The sequence below is a fragment of the Eurytemora carolleeae genome, unplaced genomic scaffold, assembly GCF_000591075.1.
Source record: "Eurytemora carolleeae unplaced genomic scaffold, Eaff_2.0 scaffold506, whole genome shotgun sequence".
Taxonomy (NCBI): Eukaryota; Metazoa; Arthropoda; class Copepoda; order Calanoida; family Temoridae; genus Eurytemora; species Eurytemora carolleeae.
Window position 1 is genome coordinate 188404 of NW_019396521.1, and position 24934 is coordinate 213337.

Consider the following 24934-nt stretch of genomic DNA (forward strand, 5'->3'; position numbering starts at 1 on the left):
TCTGCAGCCTTCTCTCCCCCTCTCGTTGTCCTATATTAACGTTGCCTTGTAGATGGGAAATAACTTGCTTAAAAACTTAGAATTAAGGGGCTCATATTACAGAAAATCTTCTGTAGGGTTTACCCTTAATGTATTACATGTTCTTTTAGTCAGAGTAAGCATTCTACTAAATGAAATAAAATCAAACGTTTTATGGCACATTTTTTTGTAATTTTCAAAAACTAAATTCTGCGCGTGGTATGTGCATGTAATGTAATATGCTACCATAATCAATACAATCTTTATTATCTATGTTTCGTTATCTATGTTCATATTGACCCTGACTGGCCATTCCGGTCAGTTCTATTTACCTGTATTAATAAAGTAGTAATGTATGAGTCGTTGATTTAAACGGACATGTTTAGAGCCTTGAGTTTTGGCTAGAGATATAGAGCCTTGAGTTTTGGCTAGAGATAGAGTCAGTGAGACTGAAATTAGACTAAGAGTCAAGTTATCTCGGGACCTTGATTATAAAACGCGGTCATGTTTTGATGTTAATATGCATAAAACGGGTCCGAGAGTGAAGGCCTACTGACTATTAAAGCGATATATCTGAACCACCCTTTTTACTTCCTTGTATGTATGGTTTAACACCTTGTTAGGTTTCCTTTAATACCTAGTTTAAGCTTGAACTTTGAAGGATAAATATTAAATCTTTTATATTGTCCTTTTCCATCGATCTATCTAATTTTTCCATCTATATATCTAATTTTTCCATCTATCTATCTAATTTTTCTATTTATCAATCTAATTTTTCCATCTATCTATCTAATTTTTTCATCTATCTATCTAATGTTCCATCTATCTATCTAATTTTTCCATTTATTTATCTCATTTTTCCATCTATCTATTTAGTTTTTCCAATTATCTATCTAATTTTTCCATCTCTCTATCTAATTTTTCCATTTATCTAACTAATTTTGCATCTCTCTATCTAATTTTTCCATCTCTCTGTCTAATTTTTCCATCTATCTATCTAACTTTTCCAGTCTGTTTTTAATAATTATATTTGAGTATATGAAGTCCTCGGTGTTGACTGTCTGTCTTTTTACCTTTCTATCTGTCTGTTCTTTCTTTCTTATCTTTCATACAATCTTATTTTATTCCATACTTTTTCTTTCTGTCCTTTTTCTTATCCGTTTATAAATGTCTTTGATTATTATTTTTTTTTCTCGTTTTTTTTCCTCAGTTTATATGTAAATATTATTTTTTTCCCGGTCTTTTTCTTCAGTTTATATGTCTATACTATTTTTTTTCCCGTTCTTTGTCTTCAGTTTATATGTCTATACTATTTTTTCCCCGTTCTTTGTCTTCAGTTTATATGTCTATACTAATTTTTTTCCCGTTCTTTGTCTTCAGTTTATATGTCTATACTATGTTTTTCCCCGTTCTTTGTCTTCAGTTTATATGTCTATACTATTTTTTTTCTCGTTCTTTGTCTTCAGTTTATATGTCTATACTATTTTTTTCCCCCGTTCTTTTTCTTCAGTTTATATGTCTATACTATTTGTTTTCCTATTCTTTTTCTTCAGTTTATATGCCTGTATTTTTTTTCTCGTTCTTTTTCTCCAGTTTATATGCCTGTATTTTTTTTCTCGTTCTTTGTCTTATCTGTTTATATGTCTATACTATTTATTCCGTTCTTTTTCTTAGCAGTTTATAAGTCTATATTATTTTCTAGTATCTTTTTATAAGAAAAATATATTTTTTTCTTTATTCTATTTTCATCCTTATTTCTTTTTTAATAATTTCATGACTTTATTAATATTTTTCTGTCTTTGTATATTGTACATTGATCTGTCTATATTTTATACCATCTGCATACATTTTTATTTTTCTATATGTCGTTTTTAATGTATGAACCAGCAAAATTCGTTTGAAGAGATATAAGTTTTTATCTGGTTTTATTCAAGAAAAACTGGACAGAATAGTATACATAAGATCTACAAATTTCGAGTATATACTAGATAATGAATTTATTATGATATTTTCTTTAATTATATTCATCATGCTTTTTCTAAATATGGAATTATTGTAAACCTTTAAGCTGTTTTACTTTTAAAAGTGTTAAGTGATATCTTAAATAGAAAGTGGAAAAAAATTGAGATTATTTAAATTTATTTAGTTAAACTTTCTGTGGCTAAACAATATAAATTTTCAAAAGAAAATTGCAATTGAGTTTTTGCCACAAACTGAAATTTCTAATCTCTACATCTTTGCAACATAAAGGTGTATCTAAACCTTCGATATTTCAAACAGAATTCTTAGTTTGAAATATCAAAATATCAAAGGTTGTTAACAATATTTAGTAATAATGATAATATTAATTTTGCAGGTATGTGTTGACAGGAATTGTTTCCAGGATAAAAATTTCTACATTTTGCAAGTATCTTTGTTTTTTCTTTTATTTGTGGTTAAAATAAAAACAAGCGGAGCTACATGGTCTCAAAGTCGTTTCAGTGATGTCGCATATAGTTTACCTTCTTCTTCATGTCTATGTAGTTTGCAGTAATCTAGAATCTAGATAGAAAACCCAGTTATTAGGTTCCCGGATTTTATATAAACACTAGCAGAGTAATAAACTTTCAGTCGTACAAATGTCGTCTTTAATAACATCGTGAAGAATCAATAAATCATCAAGTTTAAATATCAATTTAGCTTTTCTATAAGAAGAAAAAAGGTTTACTGATGATATTTTCTCAGTCTTAAGTTTCTAAAATTTCTTCAGATTTTGTCACTTTTTTTGCTCCTCTACAGCTGCCTTGGAAGGAAAGATATTAAAAATAATTTTCCTTTAAAGGGACTGTTTTCTTAAAAGATTTGTTTATTAAAGTATGAATTAGATTATAATGTTTATAATTTATAAAACTGTTTAATTCTCAGTTGTAGTTTCTCTGAAAAAGTGACAAGAAACACTTATATATGAATTGTTAAAATTAAACATTTTTAAACCTAGAAAATGACAATATCTTCCTTGTTATTGATCAGATAAAGGGTACCGCTGTCAATCAGGCATTACCCTCTTTGCATGGAGGTTCATTTAAAATTACGCTTACATTCCCTTTAATTCAGAAATAATATATATTAAAAATATTCCCCAAGGAATAAAGATGTTTATTTACTGAGCTGTAAAATATTATATAATTAAATTCAAGAGCAAAATTAGAATCTTGTAAATTTTAGCAGCAACATATAAACCTTCGGTGTGCAGTTATTCAACTTTATGCCAGGGGAGGATATTTTCTTTAACCCCCCCCCCCCGCCCCCCCACCCTTTTCCCTCCAAGCGTATTTATTTAGTCATTTCGTATTGCTGAACTTGCTATGACTTCTATTCCAAACGAATTGATTCTTTATCACAAACTTAAATTTTCTAATTCCTATTTTTTGCACTGGATGCACCTTAATATTTCAAACTTAGATTTATAATCTAGCAGAATTCATAGTTACGACATTGGATTGCAACGATATAGGGATCAGAAAATCAGAGATTGTGACAAATTCTAAATTCCTTTTTGGACGTTAAAAAACATAAGCCTTAATTTTACCCCTCCCACTCAATTCTTCTTGTTGTTGAAGATATATATTCCCTGGTTTAATCTGCACTGTATCCTATGCCTGGCTATGCAGTGCAATCTTGAAATCATAAAATATTCATATTTTTGAACAGTGTTTCGCGTTGCCATGGTTAAGCATGAATAATGGGTTCCAGGAATATGAAGTTTAAATGTTAAATTCAATTAAAATTCGCAATAGTGACCAGCTAGCTGTTAACGATTTTACGTATTATGGCATGAAATTCTAATTTGAAATATTTATTTTACGACCCTTTTTACTTAACACTTTAGTGTTTAAATGTTTTCAAAATAAACGTAAAATATTTTTGATTTTTGAGAAACTTCATTAGCAATTTTGCTCCGGGCAATAATATCTGCAGTTTAAAAATAGTCATTATTCATTTAAGATTTGAAAATCATGTAGACTAAAAATTATATGTGACACTCTGTTTTTAATAACTGGAATTTACCGCATATTGTTCAGTATAATTAGGGATTATGCAAGTTTAGAAGATATTTAAAATATTAATGACAAGATTATTAAACTGAACAAGGTTTCGGTCTTCAAAACTTAATTCTGTCACATGAAGGGTTTCTGATTTACAAAATGTGCAGGGTTACCCCCATCACACTAATTTAAAACTTCGCATGTTACCCCAGCAATCTGTGGCTTTCGATCCTATTAAACGAATTAAGCCTATATAATTACCGCTTTTCTCTTTTATACTTTTTTTTGTGGGCGGATGCTTTTTAATTTCAAAGGCAACTTCGTAAGTTTTTATATTGGTGAACTATGACCAAAACGCGATTGATTTACAATTGAAAAAATATAGTCTTTTATCATTTATCTGAAGCTTTATACAAAAAAATTAAATCACACTTTTTAAGGGAACCTTTAATGTAAGAAAAAGGACTAAAAAATACGTCTTGGAGTTCTCATCTTGTGTGGTTAACCCTGTAAATAGTAGATTTTTAACCACGCCCAATGACGAGAAAATAACTGGGGAAGGGGGGGGGGTCGGGTACTTCGGAATCGTCTTCCTTAAGTTTTGGCACAGTCACTGTTAATACTGATTTGGTGCTTCACAAACCAACCGATGGGGTTCCGACCTATAGATAGTTATCGAGTAAAATTTTCACTGGGTACTTAATTAAAACCATATTTTAGTCATAAAGCTCTTAACTGTATTTTAAAACTAAGAAATACTGGAATCGACAACAGCATTAATAACAAGCTGCTAAATAATGTTCGGCATGAACATTTTTTAAGTTTCATCCATCATTTTGATAAAGAGAGAATACAAAGATATTCATCAGGTCAAAAAAGGGACTGTTTGGCAATATAGAAGATCGAACTTAACAAGGCATAAACTATCGTTGGTCATGTTTTTACTAGATCGGTTGATAAGTCACCCGGTGACTGATGTACAGATGATCCCCTAGTGATTGATTAATTGATGATGCAAGTGGGAAACCCTGACTGATTGTTCTTGATTTAGTGCCAAGAAAATCTAAATATCTCCTCTTACCAAACCTAAAACGAGTGTCAAGTCTACGTAGTTCCTGAACCCCTTTTCGGAAAAAATCTTATCAAGATCTCTAGATATTTACTTAGTTATGGTTGGCATACATACAGATTAATATTACCAAGATGGCCTCAGGGTTAATGTGAACGAGTTTTATCCAAATCTTGAAAAGACGACATCTAGTTCTAGTGTGCTATCTATTGTTTTAATTAATAGAATAGAAATAAATGAAACAAGAGTGGGACCCTAAAAACTCTGGAATAGGAAGACGACATAAGAGCAGAATGATGTTGTTATAAAGAAAATTATGTTAACACTATCAGCCGCCTTCCTAATCCACTGTTTTTAGGATCCCATTCTTGTTAAAATTCTTTATTTCTATTCACAGGCGTAATATATTAAGGCAAGGCCACGGTGTTTGTAAATCCATTGCATTTTTAAGGCTTTTTAAAGCTTTCATTGGAAAAAACGGAATGAAGCGGTCAATTTCCAATTGCAAAGAACGGAATGAAGCGGTCAATTTCCAATTGAATCAAGACTTCTTTTAGAGACGCATACAAGAATTTGTTCAGAGGGTCGACGTTTTCATTTTTTCTCAACACCTTCCCGGGCTGGAAACCAAATATTTCACTGATCCAGCTTCTATAGCCTCCTATGTATACTAGATTGTATACGCCGCGCCAACGCCATTGAACACTTTCATTTTTGGCAAAAACTTTCTTTGAGTACAATTTTATTCTTTGGACAATTTTCAACTACGGTATGGGCATAATATATTCAAAATTTATTTCAAACGAAAGCTAACTTAGAATTGATCTATTAACTCAATGATTGATTCCTAATTGATTTATTTGAAGATTATATTAGATGATTTCCAGGGAACATTTGTGAGTTTCCTGTTTGATTGATTCCCGGTCAGTTATCTAATATATTCACCAGGGTCCGACACTAGATAATAAATCAATCTTTGATAAGGTTTAAAACCCAATCTTTTCTATTTTATTCTACTTTATCCAGTTCACAATCTTAGATTAGGTTAGAATAGATAGATAGATAGATAGATAGATAGATAGATAGATAGATAGATAGATAGATAGATAGGTGGATAGATTAATAAATAAATGAATCTATTCTTTCTAATCTATTTATTCTTTCTATTCTATGTATTCTATCTATCCGATCTATTCCATCCATTCTATCTATTCTATTCAATTTGATCTTTTTATCTATTCTGTCTATAATTCTATCTATTCTATATAGTCTATCTATTCCGAGCTGAAAACTTTAGAATGGTGGATATCGGGATTAAGGCTTAATCCACTCTTTTTCTTAATCTCGAGATTAAATATTGCTTGTTCTCCTCTCATTTTTAATCTCCAGATTAATTATCCGATCAGGATTAAGGATATCCCATTCTAAAGTTTTCAGCTCTGTTCAGTCTATTTACTTATTTTATCCTATATATCTATCTATCTGTTTAACACAAAAGATCCAAGGAAATCGTCTGTAATTTAAAACTTCGAGAATTCTATTCGAATATTTAAGAGGCTGCTTCAGCATAAGTTTATCAAATTTTATTATTTGGTTGGAAAACCGGAAAAAGTGCACGCACTTAAAAAAATAAGTTTTACAAATTTTAATGATTTTTTGAAAAAAAGGAATGAAAAGTGTGAATGCATGTCTCATGCATATTTTTATTAAACTTATTTTGGAACAAATTGCATTGTAAAGAAAATTTTAATTTTGTTAATATTTTTAAAACAAAAGAATCAGATTCTTATCGTTATTATTTTTCTTTAAATAGCAAATATGATATTAATTATAATAATTTGTATTTTATATGGTTGTTAAGACTTATTTTAAGGCGTAGATACATTTTCAATTTTCATAGTTGATGGTTTATTTATGAAAAAAATAATTGAGTTTAAAAGAAAATTACCCAAAAAATCACTACTAATTCGTATATCTCTGCAAGCGTATGATATTTCAAACTTATTATTTGATAGGTCTGCGACTAAAAAGATAATAACTTGAATGCTAAACGATGAAAATATTTGAAAATTCCATTAGTCAAGTTTGTGTGTAGGTCTGTTTACCTAGCACTGTGGACTGAAAGAGTGGAGTATTGTAAGCTATTGTAAAGACAGGATATTATCATAATCTTAGGTTTGCATTCACAAACTTAAACTTGAAACAAAAACGCTTGGTTTTCGAAAATTGAATTGTAATGTCACGACCCTTTTTTAACATTTTTGATATAATGCAGCATTTTCTCAAATAAGATTTTTTGCAGACATTTTTTTAACACTTTTTTAAGGTTTTAGGCATATATAGCGCATTTTTTTTTGTAAAGTTCTCGTAAATATTTTAACACAAATTTTAAAATTTAAAATTTGTGTTTGAAAGTTTCCGCTTTTTTTGGTTTTCACAATCCCTGCAATCTCTTTACAATCATAGATTCTAAAAACAGATTGCGGAAATAACCATTTCCTAAAATTTATTGTTTTATTCTTTCTCTTTTAAAGAATACAATTCTTTGTCGCTGATGCCATGAAAAATGCAAATTTGAACTGTAAATGAAATAGTTGAGAAAAGACAAAATAATTTGTCACATTTAAGGAAAATTATCACCGTACAAAGAAGGAAGAGGCACTTTATTTAATAAATCCGAATTCATCATATAGTTTGAAATGCCATAGGTGTAAGGCATCGGGTTGCAGGGATTAAAAAATAAGAACTCAGTTACTTTTTTTGAAATAGCGGATATGCATTATGAAAAATTAAAGGTTTAAATTTTTAGAGTTTTATGACATGATTATGACAAAAGAGAATTTGATCGACTGCAAGGATGGAAAAACCGTAAAAAAGGGCGATTATGTATTTTTTGTCGCATTGAATTATTACTTCCGTATCTGTATCCGGTTTTACATCTGTCAACTAGTCCATTCCAAAACTATAAAGAAACTATTTCATTAGTTCATTAGTTCACTAGTTCACTAGTTCACTAGTTCACTAGTTCATTAGTTCACTAGTTCACTAGTTAACTAGTTCACTAGTTCACTAGTTCATTAGTTTATTAGTTCACTAGTTCACTTGTTCACTAGTTCACTAGTTCACTAGTTCATGAGTTCATTAGTTCATTAGTTCATTAGCTCACTAGTGCATTATTGTTCATTAGTTCACTAGTTAACAAGTTCACTAGTTCACAAGTTCATTAGTTCATTAGTTCATCAGTTCATTAGTTCATTAGTTCACTAGTTCACTAGTTCACTAGTTCACTAGTTCACTAGTTCACTATTTCACTAGTTCACTAGTTCACTAGTTCATTAGCTCAATAGTTCAGTAGTTCATTAGTTCAGTAGTTCACTAGTTCACTAGTTCACTAGTTCACAAGTTCACAAGTTCATTAGTTCATCAGTTCAATAGTATATTAGTTCATTAGTTCATTAGTTCATTAGTTCATTAGTTCATTAGTTCATTAGTTCATTAGTTCATTAGTTCATTAGTTCATTAGTTCATTAGTTCACTAGTTCACTAGTTCATTAGTTCATTAGTGCATTAGTGCATTAGTGCATTAGTTCATTAGTTCATTTGTTCATTAGTTCATCCTTTCATTAGTTCATTAGTTCATCAGTTCATTAGTTTAAAAAGTTTACGAGTGTTAAACATTTTATGGAGTACGAATTATTATTAACTATGGAATTGAGTTTTTGTCACAAATCCTCGATTCTCAACGTCTTATAACTTTGCAACCCGATGAAGTAGACTTTTAGTATTTCAATTTGTAAATTCTGTTAGATTCATGAGTCAAAGTTTGAAATATCAAAGGTTTACACCAAATTAGGTTAAAGCAAACATGAGTTCTTGCCGCAAACTATTTCTAACTATAATTCTGTTACATCAAATCGTCTAAGTTGGAAATATCAAAGGTTTACACACTAAGCTATTAAGATTAGAAAACTTAAGTTTGTTGCAAAAACTCAAATCCTTTAAGTCTTGAGCCAAATAATACATTTCTTTCACACAACTATAAAAACAGAATCTAATCCATTTAAATTTCAAAAATTGCTCCGTGCCCAGAATTAATTCTTTTCAAAATTACTAAATTCAACCAAATAAAGGAATTGATTATTCAATACAAATCCTTATATTTTCAGATCCTGATATTTTTTCAATCTGACGTCATAGACTTTTTAATATTTCATCTCAGGATTCTGTTAGAACAAAAAGATGAAGTTTAAATGACGTATTTGCATATCCTTTGATATTTCAGTTTAAAAATCCTGCTGGAGCTCAATTAATATATACTTTATAGCATTTTTTTTATCTTGCATTAAAGCTGGTAAAGTAGAAGACAAAGTAAATTGTTTGACTTGATTTTAGTTGAGAATAAATAAAACCGATTCTGAAAACGTATCCACCCCCAAAGTAAGCGTTTTGAACGTCTAATTTGCGCTCAAACTCAGGATTTACAGATCTTTATAAAGTTTTACATGTCTCAAATGAATCCGAAAGAAGCTTTCAACAACACTGCATACTCAGTTCAACTATCTTACATAGCCGGTCACTCCCTTTAAGATTTTAGTTGAGAATAAATAAGCAGTGAATTCAGATATTTTAAAGAGATTTGTTTAAAAGTTAAAAGTTGCTGATCCTAAATCTTTCCAACAAACTTTAGAAGATTTAACTTTTTATTCAGATCCGTCGTTTTCTTTTTATGTACATCTATCCATCTATCCTTCATAACTCTCTATAGATCCCTTATGTATGTTAGTATATTTGTATCCTAAAAACGGCAATACGGCTAAACCTATTCGACCCACCATGTGGACGGCCGGTCAGCTAGTATTAAAATTTTGAAAATGCCGCGAAAAAAGCAATTTAAAAATGTTTTAAAATCTGCCAATGAAAACAGAAAAATCTACGAAATCTGTTTCCCTCTTTTCTTTCTATTCTAACTTTATGATATCTCCACTTCTATTCCCTAGCAGTTGAAAGTATGGTTTCTCACGAATTAGAATAAAAAGAATGTATATAGAGAAGCCAAATAAATTTATCTTATACCAAGCAGTTGAAGTTAAAACTTTTGCGTGAATCAACCTTCGTAAATTATTAACTTAGCTTGTATTCTTACCATGTCTGCCTTCAACAGTTTTAAGAGCTCTGCCACTATTGTTTAAAAGTTACCCCCCCCCCCCCATCCGACAGGTGTATGGGTTAAGATATTGCCTCCGAAACGTGTATACTAGATTTAGCGTTCGCCACCGAGGTATCAGCCTTTGCCTCTTATGGTGTTGGTTTAGCGCATGCTTATGAAAAATCTATGATCAGTCCTAGCCTCCGAAAAGTGAAGGGTAAGCCTTCTTCATGAGATGATTATATTTATTTTTCACCTCCGATAGTTTTAGATTTTTTCCTCGTCTTTATAAGGCTGTTATCTATTCCGTGCCTCCGATAACCTTTTATTTATTATTTGCCTCCGAGAGTTTTGGAATTTTGCCCTGCCTCCGAGAACTTTGGATTTATTCCCTGCCTCCGAGAGTTTTGGATTTTTTCCCTGCCTTCGAGAGTTTTGGATTTAGTACCTGCCTTCGAGAGGTGTATATAATCCCTTTAAAGCCCCAGGAGGAAGTGGGAAGATGAAAAGTTAGTTCTAGAGTTAGACAAATTAAAATGATAAAAAGAAATTTAATTTAACTGAAAAGTTTTCCCGTGCTCTCTCCCAGGAATAGAGAGAGGAAACTGAAGCTCTGAACTCAACTGCACGTTTAAAAAAAATCAATTAAAAGTAAACCCATTTTAGAGTCGAATATATTTTTTTTTTTATAAAGAATGTAATCATGATAAGAAAATAATTTTACCAACCTCATGATGTTCTGAAATTCTTCAAAAACAACGATCTGAGCGGTGAATTGGTAATTTTAACTTGTAAATAGTTTTTAAAATAATACCTGAATAATTTGAACTAACTAACTTAAACTAATTGAATAATTTCTGTACAGCCGGATATGAAGTAATATTTTGTTGGATTACCCTGTATAAAGATAAATTCAAGATTTATTTTTTGAAATCAGATTTGTACAACCTCGAAAATCGCAAAGCAAAATTTATTTCTCAATAAATCCTATTCCTACTCCCCTCACACACAGAAAAGGGCCTAGGGGGGGGCCTAGGCCCTTTTCTGCCCATTTTCGCCCCTTCACATAGTTTGTTTGCTTGAAGTCTAAAGTTTGCTCTGAGAAGATTTGTGAAAATATTTACTAAAACTCAACCGAGCAATCAGAAAATCTTTTCAATTGAATCCAAACCATCCATAGATCCTATACACAACATTAATCTTTCTTTCTACCACCTTCAATCTACAATTATTCTCCTTTATCCAAGAAATTTGTTTTCAACTTTTCTACCTTTATAATACCAACATCTCATTTTACAGATTTCTTCTTATTTTCTTTAAACATCATTTTGAGCTAAAATTCATCTTTTTTTGGAAAAGAAATTAAATTTTGGTAAACGGTTTTGATCCTAGTTTCCATTCCTCCGACAATTTTCTTTAATATTCATTTGGATTTTAATGAAGAGGACAAACAAAAAAGTTCTAACATGCATGGTTCTTTGCATCAGCTTAAACTTGTTTCTATTTTTATAAAAATCAGCAGCAGCAAGTGTCTCACGTGTGTGGGAAACCCTGTGCATAATTGTTTTCTTTCTTTAATTTGTAAATATGCTTTGCTTTTCTGTTTGTTAATTTGCATCCAATAAACGTCCGAACAGCTGAACCGATCAAGCCCATTTTTTTATGGCAACTTACAGTCTCATGACCCAAGGGAAAGTTTATTGACAATCGAATTTGAAAAGTTTAGTTGGGACAAAAAATGTCGACGCTTATTAATTTTGAAAAAGAACGAATTTAAAAAGAATAAAATACTACAGTTAGTTTTTTTGGATAAGGAAGAAAAATGGTGACTTAAAGAGCAGCACCTTAATGTTGAAATTGTTATTAGAAAAGGGGTCGTGGAGTAATTTACATAATTATGTGGAATCCTTGGCTCACCTCCGACCAATCTATTTATCCCATCTCTAAGTGTAAGTGTAAGTCTTCTCCCTAGGGTGACCAGTTCGGTCAGCCCATGGATACGTTTCGGCGGCTAGGAGTGCCGACCCCTATTTCATTGAATGATGGGTTGTCCTTAATAATAATAATAATATCCCATCTCTATCCTTACATTTTCTTTCTCTGTGTGTACTTTGCTTCTAGAATACAGGAAGTTCCGGTTTACACAGGAGTTGAGAAATTATGGTCAAAAGTCGTCTTTTATTTATGTTAATTCATGAGATTTCTAGGCCAGAACAACTGAAGTTTTAGAGATTAATATTAAGAAATTTTAATAAAATAAGCATTGAACAAAAGCTTCAAGGACTGAAACATTTAAAGAAATTACCTTTTTTTCAAAAACATTTATAGAATTTTAGCTGGAAAGAAAGATATTTAACTGAGCTTTTAGGAATACTAATCTTTAAACCTAGTAAAGCTATTTCGTCCCAAAATATTGATTGAATTCTAAAATACTTTTATAATTACTTTTATAAAAACTAAAGTTCTTTGGACAACTTCTCAATAAGCTGAAAATTTGTCGTGGAAAAGAACAAATTTTAAGTAAAAAAAAATAATTATGATATGTTTTTTTTAGGTTTAAAGTTTGTCTGACGCTATGTTAATGACGCAATGACGCCCCCCTAGAAGAATGCTACGGTTAACCCTATTACTGATGTGGGTGGGGGTGGAGGTGAACGGACATGGAAGGTTAATAGAACCCCCCTCCAGATCAACAATGTGGAGATATGGGTTTGATTCTCCGGCAAACTATAACGATCACGAGCTATACTGTGGAGGTAAATATTAGGTGTTTTTTTTTGGGGGGGGGAAGGGGTTAATTTTTTTTTTTTTTTTTTTGGGGGGTAGGGGTTAATATTTTTTGTGTTTTACATGTTAATCCTTAAAAAACTCCGATAGTTTATTTATCTTTGCAGCCTAACGTTGTTCAAACTATTTGATTTTGCTTTTGAACTGAAGAATAATTTTTAAAGCAATAATCATAAAATAACCTTTTTTTTTGTTTAATAAAACCAAATTGTCTTAAGATCCAATTCTTTATATTTGTTTAAGGATTAGAACAATGTTTTGTATAGCGTTGTCATTTAGATAAAAGTGGTCTATTAATGAATAGGTATTTAGGAAACTCTGAAATATTTTCTCTTGAATGTTTGAATTCAGTCTTATGTTATCTATTTTTTTACAAATTTTTATTTCTAAGTTAAAATTTTGATCAACATACAAGTGAGATTGAAAAGGATGGAGAGGATATAAACCACCAGTTATAAATTTTGAATTTAAATTTAAGTTTTAGGATTCTGGAAATTTTAATAAGTTGAAAAGCCGGAGAAGAATTGAATCTAAAATATGAATGTTCAGGGTACACGAGACAGTGGCAGACTAACGGGGGAAAATGTGGGATCTGTGGCGACCCTTGGGACTCACCACAGGTTAAAGACCAGGGGGGAGATGAGCATCGTTCTCGTCATCAAAACAAATTTTTCTGAATGAACTAAATTGTTCGTGACCAATGGTGTCAAAACTAACGAACAATGAAGGAACGAAGAGATCGTTTCAGAGAAATTCAAGATATCAAAAAAACTAACGATTCAAAATTGGTAAAGATCCTTCGCGTAATGGACGTAATGATTGAACGAACGAACCGAAAAAAACGAACGCGCCAATATGAAGGGGAGGGTAGAGAAATATACAAAATCTAGTTGTTATATAGATTTGCATTTTAACCTAAGATTACCCGATGTCCCATACAATTTTTATCTACGTTATATTTTGATTATATTTTGATTAATGGGACCAACTGAATCAACCCATTTCAAGGGTTTTGAATTTTGTCCGTTTATCAAATTCATTTTTTGCGCAGAGGAAATACATTAAATATGATTTTTGATAAAAAGATTATTTTACGGAGTGGGGTATGTGTGGGGGGGGGGATTACAAAAATTGACATTAGAGAAAAGCGGCGAGGATTTGATGAAAAATCTAAATACTGTACATTACAGTGGAACCTATAAGATTCTAGAATAGAAAGACGACATTTAAGAAATGTCATGCTCTTTTATGTTGTTATAAAACAATTCGTTTTATAGTTGCTTGAAAATCAGCCTCGTTAAGTTAATGATTTAGTGTACAGAGTGCATAATTGCTGTGTTTCAAATTAATTTCAATGTTCAAAATCATATTTGAGTCTAAAACCTTTCCTACTTCACAGTTTTATGTACAGGGTTACTTCACAGTTTTATGTACATAGTTATGTACAGGGTTACCCACATAGGATGACACATAAAATACGACTGTACGAAATTATACTAATTATCCTTATATTCATGTTTCTATGTAATTGTCAACTAATAAATAAGTTATTTAAAGTCTTTATATGAGGGAGAAGACTTAATCCAACCTTGGAATCTACATATTAACTTTCAGGTCGTCTTTTCAGTCTTATTCTTTGTGGGTAACCTTGTACTTCCAAGTTTCGTTGCAACTCTTTAAACCACGAAACCTCTCATTGTTCAAGAACCATGAAGAAACATCACGTTTCCAAAAAAACGATAATTTTTTTCTTTTAAAATAATTTTAGATTCTAACAATTGATATTTTTGGAGCAAAAATAGAAGAAAAAATTTTAACTTAAAAAAAATATCTTTAAATAATTAATTTGATAATAATTGAGTCTGTTTTGCAGCCGAGGGCAAACGAGGCAGGAGGGAAATATGGGAATGGAATAATTACAAGAAGCTACAGGAAAAATTCAAACATTAAGGTAATTTATTTATTTAAATCATAAATTGGTCTTTTTGATTTTTTTAACAGTCAGATAAATAATATAAATAATCAGAAATAGTTAGAAATAAATAATCATAAATAATCAGAGATAAATAATCAGAAATGATCATAAATAATCAGAGATAAATAATCATAAATAATCAGAGATAAATAATCATAGATAATCAGAAATAAAGAATCATAAATAATCAGAGATACATAATCAGAAATATTCAGAGATAAATAATCAAAGATTATTGACTATGAAATATTTAAATAAAGAATAATCACAAAAGCAGTAGGTGAAGGTAGGTGAAGGTAGGTGAAGGTAGGTGAAGGTAGGTGAAGGTAGGTGAAGGTAGGTGAAGGTAGGTGAAGGTAGGTGAAATCTTTAGATTCTCCTTGATCCTTCAAACTCCCATTAATCCTGGGATTTCCATTAATCTTTAGATTCTCCTTGATCCTTCAAACTCCCATTAATCCTGGGATTTCCATTAATCTTTAGATTCTCCTTGATCCTTCAAACTCCTCTGATATCCTTTAATCCTACAAATCCTTGACATCCCTTTATTCCCTTACAGCTTTCACAAACCCTTGAAGAATTTTGAGCAAGTCTTTAAAACACCTCTGTTTACCCTTCAAAACCTTTCTTTAAAAGCCTTTACATTAGAAAGGCCTCCTTAACCCCCCCCCCATACCCTGCAATTTTATGTTTGTATGGGTGTATCTACAGTATTTTTAGATAAAAGTAAATGTTGTTGCAATTACGTATAAATAACCTAAAGCTTTATAATGGAGTGTACTCTCCCAAATGTGCTTAAAGACACACGGGGGGTGTCGCTAGTAGGATATCAACTTTATCAAATATATAAATTTTTAAGTACGCACTCTACAGTTATATCTTTACAATGTGTCTGAAGAGAATAATAGGATGGAAACTTTTGGTCAAAAATATCTAAACTTTTTTATTTTTTGTTCAGTTCATTTGGAATAAATCCATACTGTAGGTTTTGGGTAAAACTTTCTAATCCCAATATCTTTCGACATTTCAAACTTTGACCAGTTGATCTAGCATAATTCATAGCTTTTAATGTCAATTAAAGGGCTGCAAGGATGCAAAGAAAATATACAAGAATAAAATATAAAAGTATGAGGATTACACAAACAATTTAAAAGTGTCTTTGATGAATATGTTCTGAAACAAAACACAATTTATAAAGATAAAAATGCAAAATATTATCTCTATACTTAGTTTGAAAGGATGAATTTAAAACTTTTTTATTCAATTACATCCAATCTGTTTTGCTGGGTATTCTTAACAAGCTCACTCTTTATTTATTTTAAAATTTTAAAAATTATTTCTAAAATATTTGCTTCAAGAATTTCAAGTTTTCTCAATTCTATTTCCTCAAGTGTATAGTATAGTGCTAAAGCAGGACATATTCTTATACACATCTATTCATTGTTCAATACAGGGTTTCCTCTAATATTCTAAATATATAATCTGTTTTGTTCAATACATGGTTTAATCTAAAATTTTAAATATATTATCTGTTTTGTTCAATACAGGGTTTCCTCTAAAATTTTAAATATATAATCTGAATTGTTCAAAACAGGGTTTCCTCTAAAATTTTAAATATACAATCGGTATTGTTGAATACAGGGTTTACTCTAATATTTTAAATATATTATCTGTATTGTTGAATACAGGGTTTACTCTAATATTTTAAATATATTATCTGTATTGTAGAACACAGGGTTTACTCCAATATTTTAAATATATTATCTGTATTGTAGAACACAGGGTTTACTCCAATATTTTAAATATATTATCAGTACTGTTCAATACATGGGTTTCATCTATTATTTTAGTATTTTAGTATACTAATTAAATCATAGTTTCGCCATTAACGCCGCTTAATTCAAAAACAAGTTTAAAGTTGAAACTTCTCGTGGTTTTTGGAACTCCCTCTGTATTATCTGTATTGTAGAACACAGGATTTACTCCAATATTTTAAATATATTATCAGTACTGTTCAATACATGGGTTTCATCTATTATTTTAGTATTTTAGTATACTAATTATATCATAGTTTCGCCATTAACGCCGCTTAATTCAAAAACAAGTTTAAAGTTGAAACTTCTCGTGGTTTTTGGAACTCCCTGTGTCTGAAGGATTGTTCATCTTCAGTCTCTGATAAGGGTTTAGTTTGTCTCCAAGTACCTCTTAATACTTGGAGAACTTTGGGCCACATTTAATAATACCGGAACCTTCCTATTAAACAACTTCTAAGGTTTTGTATGAACTTTCATATGTTTCATAATTTAACATTGTATTAACATTCATGATTCTTCGCGATTGTTAAACTTTTTAAATTTTCTACACATCAATAAAAACACAAATTAATATTAAATTTACGACAGAAAACCATATTCAACCTTCAGATCAGTGAATTGAACTAGTTGCAGGTCGTCATTAAAGACTCATTCTTTGAAAGTACTCTGCACACAATTCAAAATTACATTCAAAGTTAAAATACCGCTAAAACCATTTAATAGAAATAAGATAATGTTTCCTATACCCTCTTTCTAAAAATCAAGGAGAGTCTCTAAAACAAGATTGCTTTGTATACTCCTAGATCCAATCTAGATAAAAATTGGTTCTATATTTTACAGTGTACAGATACACCTTGTTTAAAACTATACCTTGGTATACAACTTACACCCGGTAGTGAACTATGATAGAATACAGTTCGTTTACTGGCTCAGAGCCTCAGCTTAATATTAGTTATTAATAACAGAAAACTTAATAAATCAAAATATTAAATACAATATTAAAATACAAGAATAATTTGAATAATGATTATTATAAAAAGGTGGAATAATTGTTTCGTTTTGTTCTTTGCTTCGAAGGATTTTGAATTTTTAATCATGTTAAACTGTTAGGTCCAATGTTATGTTAAAATTACATTTTAAAGTATTTTAGAAACAGAACTAAAATTATTGTACTCTTTCGCCGTGTTAAAATGGCTGAAAAATAATTACATTTTGACAGTTAAACGAATAATCTGAATTATTTGTGTTTACAGGTGAAGATTGAACTAACTGCGAACCATATGGGCCATTTTGAGTTCCGGCTGTGCCCAACAAATAGTAAAGTAAATGATGCTTCACAATCATGCCTTGATCAGTATATTCTAAGGTAATATATTTATTAAATATTTACAGTGGGAATAATTTTATCGGTGTTTTTTCTTCTCTGAAAACCATTCTTTTATAACTCAAATTTTCGCCATTATTCATTAAATCTTCCCTCCCTCCAGATTTAATTTCCTTCAAACTATTTTCATCTCCATTGTTTTCCATTCTATCCTTTCTATGATAGATCCATGGTTTCCTATCTTTTGTCTCTTTTGATAACTCCTTGCTTTCCTATCCCATTCCTCCAGTGAAAGATCCGGCTATTCCTATTCTGTCCTTTCTATGTTAGAACCATGTTTTCTCATTCTATTCCTCTTGTGATAGTTCCATAATAACTCCATGAAGCAAATATCGTAGCTGAACCTATATTTGTAAACCTTAACATACCTATATATATTACGGTGTACATTGTCTGTAAATAGCTGCGCAGGGCTTGTATTCCAATTAACCTAACATAGCTACGTTTCTTATTCTATCCCTTCTGTTTTATCTCATGGTTTCCTATCCTAACCCTCCGGTGATAGATCCATGGTTTCCTATCCTATCCCTCCTGTGATAGATCCATGGTTTCCTATACTATCCCTCCTGTGATAGATCCGTGGTTTCTAGAAGCTAAAATATTAGATACTTTAATTGTTTGATCTAATCTATAAAGTGCATTAACCGCGGGAAATTTAAATTGAGGTTTCAACTTTTCTCAAACTTCTCTCAGATATAATTACAAGTTTAATGAAATAGGTTCAAGTATTTTATTAATTAAATTCTTCCAAGTATTTCTACGTAGTGCCTACAATAGTTGCAACTAGGAAATTAATAAGTTTTCTTTAACTTAAATAAACTCAACCCAATCTAACTTTTACCCTCCGAACCCCCCACTCCATCGGAAATGATTAAGACAATTTATCTTAATAGGGAGAGTTCGCGGGAAAGTAAAAGTGGAATTGGAGGAACCATGATTTAAACTAAATAGCTAACTGTATTAAATAATCTTGTTTAAAAATCTTCCTTCATAAAACTTTTTTGTCTGAGTTACAGTCGGATAATAGTGCAAGTATAATTCTAATTCAGTCATAGTTAATGTTGCCCATCCTGTACTCCTTGCTTCTTACGGAAACATTCACTTCATTCACTTCTTTTCTTTCTTTAAGTCATTCTTTATCCTCTATATTTAGCCTCTATATTTATTTTCTATATAGCTTCTATATTTATCTTCTGTATTTATCTTCTCTAAATTTATCTTCTATTTTTATCTTCTATATTCATTTTCTGTATTTATCTTCTAAATTTATCTTCTATATTTATGTTCTAGAGATTTATCATCTATATAAATCTTATTCAACTTCCCCCCCCCTCTCCATCTTCATTCCTTCTCTAAAATTTACTTCTTTGTTAAATTTTCTTTTCTTTTCCTGTTCTTTCCCCTTTTCCTTTTCCACTTCCTTTTTTCCTTATTGACTTCTCCTATTTTTTCCCACATTTCCTTATTCTCTACCTATTTTTTTTCTCTTATCAATTTTCTCATTTCGTTTCCTTATTCTTCTGTAACATATTTTTTTTTATTTTTATGAATAAATATTTCCACATTTTCTTCTTTTTATGCTTCTATTTACATCGATTTAAAAAATTTTCCTTTCTTTTTATTGGGATTTTTATTTTGAATTATGTCCACAACACGTTTAGTCGTTTAAATCCTCCCACGGTAGTTTAAAATAAGTCGCCAAAAATAGCCACCCCTTTCTTTGAACCATTTCCTAATTAACTTTTTGGTGGATTTCTCAATATATCTCCATAATTAAACTAAATCATTAAATTTCATGGCGCTCCTATTTCAATTGTGAACATTTTTTCCTTGTGTTCAACGTAAAACAAAAACAAAAACTCCCCGGATTTTATAAAAAAAATTTCGTGGATTTTCAAAATTTTCCCTTTCTTCTTTTGTTCCAACTACCCTTTAATTATTCCTTCCCTGTTATCCTTCCAAACCTATACAATATAACAAACCCTGCCTTCTTCTGTTCCAACTACCCCTTAATTATTCCTTCCCTGTTATCCTTCCAAACCTATACAATATAACAAACCCTGCCTTCTTCTGTTACAACTACCCCTTAATTATTCCTTCCCTGTTATCCTTCCAAACCTATACAATATAACAAACCCTGCAAGCCAAAAATTATGTCTGTACAAAAACAGGAAGACAATACAGCCGGGTTTTTGTCCCACGGAGTGAGGATGGATTTGACAAGTTGACAAAATAAATAATAATAATTCAAGTAAGAACATGAATTACGATTATTTTCCTATTTCCCAGTAAATTTTACCCAAATCAGAAGGTATAAAATTTGAAATTTAAAGATAACATTTTCTAAACTTAGAAAACATTTTGCTTGGAATTTCATGTTTTTGCATTGGAAATGAGATTTGTTAGATGAACCTGACCCCATATCGTGTTTTAGCCATAGTGCTCTTTATAAATATCTTAAATTAGATACCAGGTATATAAAATATAAAACTAATACTGCAGGGATATCAAAATATAAAACTAATTTTGCAGGGATATAAAATATAAAACTAATACTGCAGGGATATAAAATATAAAACTAATGCTGCAGGGATATAAATTATAAAACTAATTTTGCAGAGATATAAAATAAAAAAAACTAATTTTGCAGGGATATAAAATATAAAACTAATACTGCAGGGATATAAAATATAAAACTTATTTCTGCAGGGATATAAAATATAAAACTAATACTGCAGGGATATAAAATATAAAACTAATACTGCAGGGATATAAATTATAAAACTAATTTTGCAGGGATATAAAATAAAAAAAACTAATTTTGCAGGGATATAAAATATAAAACTTATTTCTGCAGGGATATAAAATATAAAACTAATACTGCAAGAATATAAAATATAAAACAAATACTGCAGGAATTTAAAATAAAGTGAAACTAATACTGCACTCTAAATTAAAAAGTCGCTTATATTCAACTAAAAAATCGGATATTTAAACAAACGCTAATTTTTTATAAATAATCGCATAAATTCACCTAAAAATAGCCTGTTTTCAAAAACATAATTTTTAGAGGCATATACAGGGGGGAATGGCTAAAAGGGCTCCGTGCCCCCCTTGGATCAGTGAAGTCCATGGTTTTCATGTGATATGAAGGCTTTATTATATACAAGAAGGGGAAGGGAAGGGAAAAGAGGAAAAGGGAAGGAAAGGGAATGAAAGGGAATGGTGAAAGTGAAAGAAAAGAGGATTAGAGAAAGGGATGGGTCAGGAAAGGGTGGAAGGGAAAGGGGATATATAGAGCTAAAGTAATGGGATGATGAATGGGAAAGAGAAAGGGGACATTTATTGGGGAAGGGAAAGGGGAAAGGGGAGGAAAAGGGAAAAGTTGAAAGTGCATGCAGGGATATAAAATAAAATAAAACTAATGCTGCAGGAATATAAAATATAAATACTATGTTCTAGGCGAGTGTCTGGAGGACCAGATTACTACCCTGGACCTGGGAATAGAATATTCGAGATCATTTATCAACTTCCAAAGGAAAACATTTGGTTTAACATTTATTAATGTCCAGATCCGGGACAAAGTGTCACACGCAAATCTAACAAGATCTAAGTATGCCCGAAACCAGGACAAACTGTAAAATTAGAAACTTACTAGATCTAAGTGTGTCCAGATTGAAGAATATCTGCCACACGCTAAAAAAACTAGATGTAAGTATGTCCTGTTTAGGAAGAACTGTCACACGCGAATCTAACTAGATCTGAGTATGTCCGGATTCAAGACAAACCGTCACAAAACTCTATATAATTCTACTTCGAAACAAATTTTAACCTCGCATTAATAAATTTTTAACTCAAATCCAACGATTTCATAGAAATGAAAGTTTCATTGCAAATTCGTTGAAGAAAGAAAGACATGGTTTAAGAATTTGTATATAAGAGAAGACCCTATTTTAACATTTTACCTAAAGTGCTATATTTTATAAATTCATTCGGCTGATTTAATTTAATTAAAGGAATGGCCCATTATTTTAATCACTGTCGATTAAATTAGGTAATTAGATGAAATTTTCAAAGGTTTTAGAAATTAAATTCTATGCCGAGGCCTGGGACCAAAATATTTCATTCATTAAAATGATAATATATATTCTTTTTATACAGAAATGATATTTCTAAATGTTGCGTAATCAGGATTTGACGTGTACGCAATGCGTATTTCAGTGGAGGTACATAGCTGGCAATAACTGGGGTAAGTCTTTCAATTATCAAAAATGAATTTTTAAATCAATTCTAAATTAGTTTTTTTAATAAGCATAATTTGCATATTCATAACAGATTCAGAAAACTGTGAAATAGGAAGACGACAGAATCAATTATTTCAAATATTCTAATGAACATAATACACAATCAAGACCCCTATGATCCTATCACTTAATAAGTTTATATTTATTTTAAAGACGACATATCTGAACTTTGTAAATATCACGGTCAACAAATTCATTCACATTTAACGTAATCCTGTTCCATGTTAATTGACTAGGTGGCAAAGAAATATTTATATGTAAAGTCGTCTTTGAAATTTTATTCTTTGAGGGAAACCCATGTTACACTTAAAACCAATTTGAAAGTAGTTTAGCGGGTTTCTCCGGTATATTCTTATATCAAGACTAGGGAAGTTAGATTAAACTAAACCTATATATATATATATATATATATATTATATACTGCAGTATTCAGACTTCAAGTTCAAACATGATTTTAACATAATCCATTCCTTCTTCTTCTTATTCCATCCATTCATACTACCTTCCTCTTCCATTTATTCGTTCTTCTTTTCTGTTCCATTCATCCTTTCTTCCTCTTTCATTCATTCTTCTTTTATCAATTCTTTCTACCTTCCTCTTCCATCCATCCTTTCTTCTTTTCTCTTTCATTCATCCTTTCTTTCTCTTCCATTCATTCTTCATTCCCATTCCATTCATCCATGCATCCTTCTGTTTTCTTTTATTCATTTTTCTGCACTTAATTTGTTAATTTTTTATCCTACAATTCATTCTTAGTTTCTTATAATCTTCCACTCATTCTTCTTTCTTATTCCATTCATTATTCCTTCTTTTCTCTTTTATTAATTTTTCTGTTCTTCTACTTATATTTATCAATTCTCATTCATGTTTTCATTTTTCCTCTTGTCATTCCTTCTACTTCCATTCATTTTTATGTTCATATACTTATATTCATCAATTCTCATTCATGCTTTCATTCTTCGTCTTTTCATTCCTTCTACTTCCATTCATTCTTATGTTCTTCTACTTATATTCATCCTTTCTCATTCATTCTTTCATTCTTCCTCTTTTCATTCCTTCTACTTCCATTCATTCTCCTGTTCTTCTACTTATATTCATCAATTTTCATTCATGCTTTCATTCTTCCTCTTGTCATTCCTTCTACATCCATTCATTCTTATGTTCTTCTACTTACATTCATCAATTCTCATTCATGTTTTCATTTTTCCTCTTGTCATTCCTTCTACTTCCATCATTTTTTTCTTCCTTCTTCTTAAAATTCTTTCCATTTCTTTTCTTTCATTCTTCAATTTTCATTTCTTCTACCTAAATTCATTTTTCTTTTCTTCTATTTATGTTTATCAATTTCCATTCGTTCTTCCTTTTTCCCTTTTTCATTCATTACTTCTTTCTTTCTCTTCCTGCCATTCATTACTTCTACTTTTATTAATTTTTCCTTCCTTCTACTTGCTTTCCATTTTCTTACGTTCAACTTTCATTCTTAGTTTCTTCTACTTTTCTTCTTTAATTTCCATTAATTCTTCTTTTTGTTCCAGGACTTTGTAGAAACGGAACAGGAGCTGTTGGCTGCGGACCCCAGGAGGAGTTTAGAGCTTGTGCTGATATATCTATAACAGAACAGGACGGAACAGCAGACTCTACTCCGCTGGAACAGGATACAGACCAGGTCCAGCTGGACTGGAACAAGGAACAGGAACAGGAGCAGGAGAAGGAACAGGAGAAGGAACAGGAGGAGGAACAGGAGGAGGAGGAGGTTAACAACCAGAACCTCATAATCATTATCCTCTCTACCCTACTCTCCGCCTGCATCATGTTCTGTGCTGTCTTCTTCTATTATTACAAAGCTAAATCTTATCTCACGGAGTTCATTGAAGACAAGGGATTAGAGATTCCAGGTTTACCAAAACTGAAAAAGATGCCTAGCATGCCAAGTATGTCAAGTATGCCGGGTATGCCGAGCATGCCTCGTATCCCAAACAAGCCAAAATTTCTTCGTTGGCCAAAAATATCTGAAATAAATGGACAAAAGCTACGGGGTCTTTGTAAACTAGACACATTTGATAAATTAAACTGGCCGCTGTCCAACATATCTCTAGGCGATAAATTACCGTCGTTTAAACAATCAGCATCGACGGTTGGATCAATACCCGCCGCAGCAGCTACGGCACCGGTACCACCGCCGAGAACTAAACGACCAAAGTCCCGCCCCCCTAGTCCAGGGTCAGTGCAACCACGCCTTGCAACGATACTACCACGACCCCATCCACGCCCCCCGGCCCCACCACCCTCACGCCCATCAGTGCCCGCCGTCCTAGAAATAAGTTCACCCACAGGAGTTACAATTAACGGCGTGACGGTGCAAAAACCATCGCCGATGTCTAACACAGCGGCGGGACCTAGTGAAGTCCCTGG

General features: G+C 31.2%; 1 protein-coding gene across 1 annotated transcript in view; it reads left to right on the plus strand.

The window, feature by feature from the left end:
- The window catches only part of LOC111704804 (uncharacterized), a 33853-nt gene that overhangs the window by 7894 nt on the left and 1025 nt on the right, over positions 1-24934 (plus strand). Inside the window, exons 2-8 of the mRNA XM_023477153.1 lie at positions 12813-13014; positions 13595-13665; positions 14919-14996; positions 18088-18200; positions 21681-21756; positions 22410-22467; positions 24058-24926. Of these exons, the coding sequence (XP_023332921.1) occupies positions 12867-13014; positions 13595-13665; positions 14919-14996; positions 18088-18200; positions 21681-21756; positions 22410-22467; positions 24058-24926 (1413 nt within the window). The 5' untranslated portion in view covers positions 12813-12866. The remainder of the gene's footprint in view (positions 1-12812; positions 13015-13594; positions 13666-14918; positions 14997-18087; positions 18201-21680; positions 21757-22409; positions 22468-24057; positions 24927-24934) is intronic.